Source organism: Neofelis nebulosa, chromosome 10, assembly GCF_028018385.1.
Source record: "Neofelis nebulosa isolate mNeoNeb1 chromosome 10, mNeoNeb1.pri, whole genome shotgun sequence".
NCBI classification, from domain to species: Eukaryota; Metazoa; Chordata; class Mammalia; order Carnivora; family Felidae; genus Neofelis; species Neofelis nebulosa.
In genome coordinates, this window is record NC_080791.1 from 60,343,869 (window position 1) to 60,355,410 (window position 11,542).

Genomic DNA, 11,542 nt, shown 5'->3' on the forward strand with positions numbered 1-11,542 from the left:
CTCCTCCCCACCTCCCGCCCTTCACAAGCCAGCTGTCTGTCCTTATTCCCTCTACAGCCTGCTGCCATCTGGCTTACACCTTAGCTTATACTTTAGCATTCTTGCAGAGTTCCCTGAGGGCTTTTCTGTGCGAAATTAAAGCCTAATTCCTCCCACACTGGCACTCTCCACCGAATTCAACATTTTTCTCAGTCTCAACTTCTTAAAACTTTCTGAATCCTTTGCTTCAATGAAACAAAACCTGAATTCCTCTTATTGTGTCTAAGACAGTTCCTCTTTCACCCTAAATTTAAATTCTGTTAGGCAACTATCCTCAGATGATTTTTATTCTTGTGCAACATGCTCTCCTGCTGACTCAAATTGGTTTTTGAAATGAGATGAGATATAAACAAATACTTAGCAGATACATTTTATTTTACTTTATTTTATTTTATTTTGTTATTTTGTTTTTCCTTTTGGTTCATCTACTCTCACCTGAATACACTGATGCCACTGAAATCTGAAGTTCCATCTTAGGCTTCTTCTGTAATCTTCAGAATTCAATATCAAAACGGCATCAGCATACCTTTTCCTGTTTATGCTTTAAGTTGAACTTGGCAAAAGTAACAACTTCCTACTTCTTAATTCATGTTCGTTGTAGGACTTCATGGGCAGTCACTCTGTGGAGAAACCTGAGAGTCATTCTGGACCTTCCCAGAACCAATCAGTCATGAAGTCTTAACAAGATTACTCCTAAATGTTTCTGAAACCCATTTTCTCCTCTCCATCACTAACATATGGTGCACTGTAAATTCTCATTCAAATTCAGACACTTCCCCATCCCCCATAACTCCATTTGCAGAGAAGAATTTCAAATGTGGCTGCCCAAGGGTGCTGAGCAATTGGTTTCTAGTTCTAGGGGTAGGTTTTTGTTTTGAAAGAGGCTAAGCAAATATATACTGAAAATAATTTTTTTCCCCCTTAGTCCACTTTCTATGGGGGTAATTCTTTCTTTTCTCTTTAGAATGGTAAGATCTAGAGGACAAATATTTGGATAAAGGCTTTAGTGAATGGGATCACAGAGGTCTATTTAATACAGGCATCAGGTCCAAGATACGAATCCTCCTGGCTCACATTTGGTAGCTCAATTCATAGCATTATTTAAGGCTTGGACCATCACTCAGCGGGACTGTTTCTGTGTATCTTCTGGTGGTGGCAACAGGTAGCTAGCTACTTGAGGTTCTGGAGATCCTGGATGTGGGCTTCTTTTTCACATCTTTTTCACCTTGAAGACTTGGGTCTTCATTTTATTTAAAAATCCCTGTCTGTTTGGTTCAATATTTAGATCTTTGGCTCTGTTTCTGTTGTTTTTTGCCCCTCATTATTTTTAGTTATTTGGTACTGTTTCTTGGCATGCTTAGTAATATTTGATTTGGGTTGTGTGGATAAAATCATTGTATGTGAAAAACTGTAGAAGCTTTGGCTCATGTTCTTGGCTAATGTTCTCTTTCTCCAAAAAGGCAGATAGAGTACTGGCAGGTTTTGATCCCACTTTGTTAGCGCTAATCTTTTACTGGTTGCCGTTACTCCTAGAGCACAGCCCTTCTGCTGTCTCAGAGGTAAGCCTGGAGTGCTTACAAGTGTCACCCTACCTTCTCAGGCCCTGACCTATAACCTCTGAATCCCCAGCAACATAGAGCTGCTAAAACTTTTGCATAGCTGTTTACCCTCATAGCTGTTGCTTTCAACTTAGGTGTGGGGAATCTTGCCTTGGAGTTGCACAGGTTAGGAACTGAAAAACACCTCAAGGGGAAATTACATGCTAAATTTTGGGCTCATTTCTCTAAGGTTCCCTCTTCCATCTCAAGTCTCAGACTCCATGGCATCTCTGAACTCCAGCTTCCTTCTTTCCAGCCCACTGGAAATGCCACAAGCCCAGCCCCCTCTTTCCGCATAGTCTATTCTCCATACCTGGACTCAGCAAATGCTCTGGGGGAAAAAGCACAGGCAAATGTGGCATTGTCTAGGTACACCTACATTCTCTCCAGCAATTTTTCTCCTTTAAGGCCTGCCTGGCTTGATTTCTCCCTAATACCTTCAGTGACTTTATGTATTTTATCCAGCTTTTACATTTACTATTGACAGGAGGGTTAGTGTGGCATAAGCTACTCCATTGTGCTTAGCTGTGGAGGCTGGATATACTTACTGCTCATCCACAGATGTCCTAAAGCTCCAAGGTACCGACTGGTTTAGGTTTCATCCTTGGCCACCTGAGTGGTAACTGGTCTCTGCCTCCAGGCTTACCCCTTCCCATCCATGTTAGCATGGAGACAGAGGCCTCAAGTCAGGACAATATGAACATCAAAAAGAATATCTACAATGGATTGAAACCCATCTACTATAGATATTATAAGCCAAGAGTTTATTCTGAGTGTGAAAAAAAAATGATTTACTTTTGGAAGTTCTAGGGGAGTAATTCATTATTTTGAAAGCAGGTAAGAGGAGACCTTTAAACATGCTTCTCTTCTCTCTCTCTTTTTTTTAATGTTTATTTTTGAGAGAGAGAGAGAGAGAGAGGGCACAGGTGAGTGAGCTGGGGTGGGGCAAAGAGAGGGAGACACAGAATCCGAAGCAGGCTCCAGGCTCCGAGCTCCGAGCTGGCAGCACAGAGCCCGGGTGTGGGGCTGGAACCCACAAACCGTGAGATTGTGACCTGAGCCAAAGTCAGACTCTTAACTAACTGAGCCACCCAGGTGCCCCAAAACATGTTTTTCTTTTATAAACTCTATTTCCAGTGCCACATCTTGAGCTTTCTAGGCTTCAGTGTAAGTGGGACACTGTGTTCTACAAACTGCTCCTAGCCAAATGCAATACCCCCTTTTGGGTGTTATTATTCCACAAGACACTTCAGTGGCATAGCACTCTGCTCTCATGGAGACTCCCTCCTTTGGCCTTGAGAATACTCATTGTCTCCTCTTGCTGATCTATTCCTCCTCCCCCTCACTCCTCAGGCCCCAGTGCCCATCTGGGATGCTTTCTTTCTCACCCTGCAAGATCTCACCTGCCATACTCAAACTTTCCCTTTCCCATGGGTCGTAGTGGAGGAGAGGCAGCCAGTGGGCCAGAGCTGGGCCTCCAGCCACCCAAGTCTTTCCTCAGGCTGAGGCCGCTGTGTGCCTCAGGCCTTGCGCCTCCAACTGCCTGGCAGGGGAAAGGTGAGAACTGGCAGCTTGGTCCTGGGGATGCATCCTCTCACTCCCCTTTCTGGTTGAAGACAAAGCACCTACTGGTGTCTACTCAGCTGATTGGAGGCACCCTATGGTGCTGTCACTGCATCTGGTGGCTCTATTCCTACCCAGGATTCCTCAGCCTGGGTCCTGTTCCCCTCACCCACTGGGTCCTCCTCAGTGAGACCACAGTAGGAAGGACATAAACCTCAATTTTCAGCCACCCTGTAATGAAACAGACGGTATTGGTATCTTAGAGATGGACTCACTTAGGGTTGGCATAAGTAGATTGTTATATCTGTCCCATGTACTATAAGAGAGATGTAAAATGATAGCACAGGAGGGAATCTTGGTTACACGAAGGCCTGATGGTGTGTGGGAGTTCTTTCTGAATGCTATTAACTTAGTGCCTAGGCTTAAGATCCAAGGAGGGAAGATGGGAGAGATTGATTTTGGTATCCTGAAACTATACTCTCCATGGACCCAAAAAGCCAAGGTGAAATCACGAGCAGAATGTAGACCAGGGGACTGGAAGGCTTTCTTCAGGTGCATCAGAGGAGAGCTGCTGATTACTCTGTTTTTTGCCATCACCCTTGTGGGGAGTAGAGACCCCTTTGCCTTCCACCATCTCTGGGTCTGCTCCCATTTGGGGTCTAGGAACAGTCAGACTTGAGCCTCAGTGAGCTGGGTATATGAATCCTTTGTCAGTGGGCCCAGCAGCAAGAGATGGTTCCTTAGAACAAACTGCACATTCACCCACTGCCATACAGGTACTAGGGGAGAAAGAAGACAACTCAGATAAAAGGTAAATCCCATTAAAGAAATTGAAGGAGGAAGATGACAAAAAACATTTTCTGAGTCCATAATATAATTTCGATTATAAATAATTTAGTGAATGAATTGAAGGAAGAAATGGCTTTTCTGAGATACAAGCTAGATTTGAGCTGTATCTCAAAACAAGCAGCAAAAAATATAAAAAATTAATCAAGAATAACAAATTGTAAGTTACTGGAATACCAGAAGGAGTAAGGGGCATCAATGATTGGGAGACAATAATGAACTAAACACTAGTAGACTATTTTCTTTTCTTTTCTTTCCTTTTCTTCTTCTTTTTTTTTTTTCTTTTTCTTTCTTTCTTTCTTTCTTTCTTTCTTTCTTTCTTTCTTTCTTTCTTTCTTTCTTTCTTTCTTTCTTTCTTTCTTCTTTCTTTCACTTATTTCCAAGACTTTATTTAAATTCAGGTTAGTTAACATATAGTGTAGTATTGGTTTCAGGGTAGAATTTACTGATTCATCACTTACATATAACACCCAGTGCTCATCCCAACAAGTGCCCTCCTTAATGCCCATCAACCATTTAGCCCATTCCTCCCCCACATCCCCTCCACTAACCCTCAGTTTGTTCTCTATAGTTGAGAGTCTTTTATAATTTACCTCCCTCTCTGTTTTTATCTTATTTTATTTTTCATTCCCTTCCCCTATGTTTTGTTTCTTAAATTCCACATATGAGTGAAATCATATGGTATTTTTCTTTTTCTGACTGACTTATTTCGCTTGGCATAATACACTCTAGTTCTATCCATGTCATTGCAAATGACTAGTATCCAAAATCTATAAAGAATTTATCAAACTCAACACCCCAAAAATAAATAACCTAGTTAAGAAATGGGCAGAAGACACGAACAGACATTTCTCCAAAGAAGATGTACAAATGGCTAAAAGATGCATGAAAAGATGCTCAACATCACTCATCATCAGGGAAATACAAATCAAAACCAGAATGAGATACCACCAGTAAGAATGGCTGAAATTAACAACTGAGGAAACAACAGATATTGGCAAGTATGCAGAGAAAGGAGAACCCTCTTACACTGTTAGTGAAAATGCAAACTAGTGCAACCACTCTGGAAAATCACGTGGAGGTTCCTCAAAAAGTTAAAAATAGAATTACCCTATGATCCAGCAATTGCACTATTAGGTATTTATCTAAAGGACACAAAGATACTGATCCAAAGGGGCACATGCACCCCAATTTTTATGGCAGCACTATCAACAATAGTCAAATTATGGAAAGAATTAAAATGTCCATTGACTGATGATGCATGGATAAAGAAGATGTGTGATATATATATATCTATATCTATATATCTATATCTATATATCTATATCTATATATCTATCTATATATATATAATGGAATATTACTCAGCTATCAAAAAGAATGAAATAGTAGAATATTTCTTGAGATGTTATAAAAAGCTCAGGGTGTTTCAGGCTAGATCATACTTCCTCAACAGGGGTGATATCACCCCTAAGGAAGGGAAAATGATTTTGGGGGCTGGCGGTGGTGGTGGTGGGAAAAAAAAATCTCACTCTTTTTATGTATAAAGTCTAGATACAGTACATAAGCCAATATGTGATTTATCTGTGCTATTAAAATCTCATAGGAGGAATTTGGAAAAAAATGTCTAAAAAGACTCATTAGGTAGGTGATAAAGAATGAAAGATATTAGGTAAGTGATAAAGAATGAAAGATTGAGAAGTACTGGAATAGACTGATGAGAAAGGAATACTCTGGTAAAGATTTTTAATTCTAAGGAGCAAGAGAAAACCATTACACATATCACTTATGTGAACCAGAACAAAATGGGAGTGGAGGAATGGGAAGAAAAGCAAGAAAACAGAGGCAGTGAAGGTTGAGTTAAATATTTAAATAATTTATTATAAAGTCTAATGGAAAAAAGGTGAGGCTTCAGGGAGAGTCCATTCTAAGTTACAGGGACTCAGAAATCAAAAGGGCTATCTCCAAAATAAATTAGATTAAGACCATTGAATTAGAATTAACTTAATGTCTCAGCAAAATCTGGGAGTTAGGAATAGGGTCAGTGAAAAAGAATTAAGAGATTTATAAAAATTTTTTTCAAATAATAATAGGGAAATATGATCTAATTAGGAAGGGCAGGGAAAGTGCAGGTAACCATTTAATGGAATGGAAAATCAAGATAGAACTTCCAAATTAATAAGGGCGGACTGGAGTATATAACAACTTGATAAAAATCATAAAAATAACAAAAATCAAGGGCAGAAACAAAAATGTAAAATAAATAAAACTCAAGGAACGAAGTACAATAGTCCTTACATCAAATGTGTATGGACTAAATTCTGGCAATAAATAAATTTTGAAAAGTAAAGGCTTCATGGGCAAAGGAATGGCAAAAATTAGCAAATAAAATTAGAATCACAATGCATTCCATACCCTGGAGATTCTGATTTAATTGGTCTGGGATGTGCTCCAGGAGTTGATTATATCTCTATCTATTATCTATCTATCTATCTATTTATCTACCTATCTATCTCTTAAAATTTTATGTGTGCAATACAGTATTGTTCATTATAGGCACAATGTTATACAGAATATCTTTAGAACTTAATCATTTTGGGGCACCTGGCTGGCTTAGTCAGTTAAGTATCTGACTTCGGCTCAGGTCATGGTCTCTCGGTTCACGAGTTTGAGCCCTGTACATGCTCTCTCTCTCTCTCAAAAATAAATATTAAAAAATTTATTTATTTATTTATTTATTTATTTATTTATCTATTTATTTATTTATTTAAATAAATATTAAAAAATATTAAAAAATTAAAAAAAGAACTTAATCATCTTGCATAACTGAAATTTTATATCCATTTCTTCCAATCCCTAGTGACTGCCATCTACTCTCTTCTTCTGTGTGTTCTGTCTCTCTCTCTCTCTCTCTCTCTCTCTCGGGTGCAAGTGAGCAAGGGGCAGAGAGAGAGAGAAAGAGGGAGAAGTGGGGCTCATCCAGGGCTCATGTTTTATCTGAAGCAGGGCTCATGCTTACCCAAAGCGGGGCTCAAGCTCACCCGATGTGGGACTCGAACTCCCCAACTGTGAGATCATGACCTGAGCTGTCAGATGCTTAACGACTGAGCCACCCAGGCACCCCTGTGTGTTCTCTTTTTATATGAATTACAAAATTTAAGCAAAAAAATGGTTTGATAAAATTGGCCTTTTTGATGGTTTGAAACATGGGATCTATGTTGGTAAGGTCTTTGAGATGTCTTTAATTCACTAGCCTGATTTGTGCTGACTCAAAAAGCCATTGCAATGCAATACTCTTAGTTGACATTTATAGCTATAATAAGATTTCCTTTTAAAAACATTTTACTGAGGTATGAATGATATACAAAAAACTGTACATATTTAGTGTATACAACTTGATGGGTTTGGAGATAAATATACGTTGAGAAACCATCACCACAATCTTTGCCATGAACATATCCATTTCCTCCAGAAGTTTCTTTCCTTCCTTCCTTTATCCTATCCCTTCTCTCTAATTAAATACAAAACTGAACCAACAGGGCTAACTCCAGATTTAAAAGTGCTCCCTCTAGCAACACCCTTGTCAAGAGAATTAGAAGCACAAGTGATTTAATCATCCAACTGTTCTAATGATCATGTTATGCTTAGCACGATTAGATGGCACTCCATCTGATCTTATTCAGTCAGTCAAGGAATCCTGTTTGTCTCCACCCACTCCTTAAAGGTAACTGAACACAAACCCTGTTCCTGTTCTGGGGCACTTTGCTAGTTGGAAGAGCTTCCATCAATTCTTGATTTTACTTGCAAACCATTATTTTAAGAATATCAAATACAGAAAATGCTATGTGGTGACTCCTACCATACTATCAGCAGGGATGTTGTCCAGTATGTGATTTGTTTGTACTGGTGAATGACTTGATGAATTTTTAGGCAAAACTATATACAATCCTCCTATGATTTACACAATGGCATTTCTGGAAAGTCCAAATGCACATTAACGTGCAAGGATACTTATATGTGGAACTGAATTGGTTGTACCTTCAAAATCTGAAAGCAGATTTTCCACTCATATTCATGACCAGTTCATGGCAGAGCAGTGACATGCTTACAGTTAGCCTGCTTGATGTGGTCACTGTCAACCTCAGCCCTCATTCACCATGTAAACCAACAGGGCGAACTGCGGGTTTCACATGGCTGTGCTGGGTGGTCACATCCTTTTTGGGATCCAGTGGTTTAGTTGATGCCAGGAGCGCATGGCTGTCGTGATGAGGTTATGGGTCTCAGGATCGGATGGCACTGCACCTGATGAAACCAATTCCATCAGGAAGTCCTAGAAGTCTCCGCCCGCTCGGTGGGGGTGATGGAATATAAGCCCGGTGCCTGTTCTCGAACACTGTGCTGGTTGGAAGAGTCGAAACCAGGTGGACACCCACAGTGTTCTGGCAGCCCCCGAAGCCCCCAGGGGCCGCCATCATGTCCCCGTCAGCTCTCGGGGTGGCTGTGGTGTGCATGATCAACATGAACAGGAGCATGGAAGCCCACAGTATCCTCCAGAAGAGAGGGTTCAGCGTGCGCTCTTTTGGAGCCATATCTCTGGTGAGGCTCCCAGGACCCACACGCTGTCGTCCGCATCCCATGAGGTACGATTTCTCCACGAGGTACATGCACATGTATGACGACCTCTCCAGGAAAGACCCGGAATGCTACCGCGGCAACGGAATCCTGCGCATCTTGGAGAGGAAGGAGAGAATCAAGCCTCACCCAGAAAGGTTTCAGGAGTGCAGCGACTCCTTCGAAGTCATTTTCACCTGCGAGGAGAGGGTATACGACCGAGTGGTGCAAGAGCTGTGTGCCAGGGAGCAGGTGACCTTCCGGGCTGTGCACGTGGTGGATGTGGACATCGAGGACACCTTGGAGGAGGCCACCTTCCGGGCGTTCTTCATCTGTGAGCTGTGCCAGAGCTTCCAGCAGGCAGACGACATGGAAGACAGTCTGGATCGGCTGCTGCAGGCAGCAGAGGAGAAAACAGGAAAGAGCATTCTTTACACAGTCTGCTTTTACTGACAGTCATGGCTGGATTTGGTCCCTTGCTCATTAAGACCTTGTGCGTGGGGTTTCGGATTCGTCTGTATTTTCTGTGAGAATAGGTTTCAACTCCTTTTCATGAACTTCTGTTTCTGTGATTTTTAGGTATATACCACTGGGGAAGAGATATGAGCAAGAAAAAGCATTTTTTGGGAGTCGGGGACAAGGCGTAATAGTCATGGAAACAGTCCAAACTTGGGCATATGTTCTAGGTACTTGGTGCACAAGAAGTAATTCAGCGCCAGTGTGGATCTGTGAGGAAGTTGCTGTCATGGCCTGTGTTTTGCAGATGAGCAAGTCAAAGTTTATAATGGAGTGCTGGACAAGTGATTTGTTGAAGGATATTCAGCAAACAAACAATATGGTCTGGGCCATCACTGTTTCCCCAGCCTTCTTTCTGGAGGCTCTGGGAGAGAATTAATTTCTTTGCCTTTTCTAACTTCTAGAAACCACCCACCCATGTTCCTTGGCTCAAGGTCCCCTTCTACCATCTTCAGAGTCAGCCATGTCAAGTTGAATCATTTCACATGACATCATTTCTGCCTCCCTCTTTCACATTTAAGGACCCTTATAATTACATTGGGCTCACCCAGAAAATTCAGATTGATCTCCCAATTTTAAGGTCAGCGGTGTTAAAAAGAGTGCCACAGACCCAAGGTGGTGTTGCTTGCACCCTGGACTGCAAACCAAGGCTTAACTGAAATTTTCAATTTCTCCAGGAGTGGACTTATAAATCGGTCTGGAATTTTGTACTCAGTACAAATGGGATAATCTGTTATGTGGGTCCTCTCCATTTCCCAAAGGAAGATGAGGTCATCCACCTAATAAGACTCCCTCCCATTCCCACTGAGGGAAGGGGACCTAGCCTGAAACAGTTGTTTCTTTTATTTTGCTAATAACTTTTTGCCTCATTGTCCTTCCTATAAAAACCTTGCATATGTATAACTCCTTGGACCTTCCTTCTACTCTGTACATGGGATGCTACCTAATTCATGAATTGAGTAATAAAGCCAATTAGATCTTTACAATGTAGTGGTTTGAATTTTTTTTTTTTTTTAAAGATGCACATTATTGAATTATATTTGTGTTTTTATCTGTAATCTCTTTTTTATTCCCTAGCTTTATTTTTTATTTATTTATTTATTTATTTATTTATTTTTTAATATATGAAATTTACTGTCAAATTGGTTTCCATACAACACCCAGTGCTCATCCCAAAAGGTGCCCTCCTCAATACCCATCACCCACCCTGCCCTCCCTCCCACCCCCCATCAACCCTCAGTTTGTTCTCAGTTTTTAACAGTCTCTTATGCTTTGGCTCTCTCCCACTCTAACCTCTTTTTTTTTTTTTTCCCTTCCCCTCCCCCATGGGTTTCTGTTACGTTTCTCAGGATCCACATAAGAGTGAAACCATATGGTATCTGTCTTTCTCTGTATGGCTTATTTCACTTAGCATCACACTCTCCAGTTCCATCCACGTTGCTACAAAGGGCCATATTTCATTTTTTCTCATTGCCATGTAGTATTCCATTGTGTATATAAACCACAATTTCTTTATCCATTCATCAGTTGATGGACATTTAGGCTCTTTCCATAATTTGGCTATTGTTGAGAGTGCTGCTATAAACATTGGGGTACAAGTGCCCCTATGCATCCGTACTCCTGTATCCCTTGGATAAATTCCTAGCAGTGCTATTGCTGGGTCATAGGGTAGGTCTATTTTTAATTTTCTGAGGAACCTCCACACTGCTTTCCAGAGCGGCTGCACCAATTTGCATTCCCACCAACAGTGCAAGAGGGTTCCCGTCTCTCCACATCCTCTCCAGCATCTATAGTCTCCTGATTTCTTCATTTTGGCCACTCTGACTGGCGTGAGGTGGTATCTGAGTGTGGTTTTGATTTGTATTTCCCTGATGAGGAGCGACGTTGAACATCTTTTCATGTGCCTGTTGGCCATCCGGATGTCTTCTTTAGAGAAGTGTCTATTCATGTTTTCTGCCCATTTCTTCACTGGGTTATTTGTTTTTCGGGTGTGGAGTTTGATGAGCTCTTTATAGATTTTGGATACTAGCCCTTTGTCCGATGTGACATTTGCAAATATCTTTTCCCATTCCGTTGGTTGCCTTTTGTTATTTAACAGTAGATTAGGAAACTTAATCCCATCTGTACATATTACTTTTAAAGTGTACCGCTTACAAAATTTGAGAGTGTTGCCTCTGGAAATAGACTGGAATGAAACAATTAGAGGTCTCTAGGAAAGTAAACATGGAAGTCTCTTCACTGGCATAAATTATGAGGAGCCCTTTGGATTTCATTAAACACACAAACAAAATGTAGTGTGTTAGAATTAGAAGTATAGGCTATATCACTTGTTAAAGAAACAATTTCCTTTTGCTTATTTTGAATGCTAT

The 11,542-nt window shown here is 40.8% G+C and overlaps 1 protein-coding gene across 1 annotated transcript; it reads left to right on the plus strand.

Annotated features, from left to right (window-relative positions):
• The first annotated feature begins 8,519 nt into the window (after window positions 1-8,519).
• Window positions 8,520-9,148, plus strand: LOC131488575 (RNA polymerase II subunit A C-terminal domain phosphatase SSU72 like protein 2-like). The gene has a single exon (XM_058690439.1). It carries the CDS (start codon window positions 8,520-8,522, stop codon window positions 9,108-9,110), a length of 591 nt encoding a protein of 196 aa, XP_058546422.1. The 3' UTR covers window positions 9,111-9,148.
• Window positions 9,149-11,542: the final 2,394 nt, after the last annotated feature.

Coding starts and splice junctions, on each gene's coding strand:
- LOC131488575 (XM_058690439.1), top strand. CDS start 8,520: ATGTCCCCGTCAGCTCTCGGGGTGGCTGTGGTGTGCATGATCAACATG.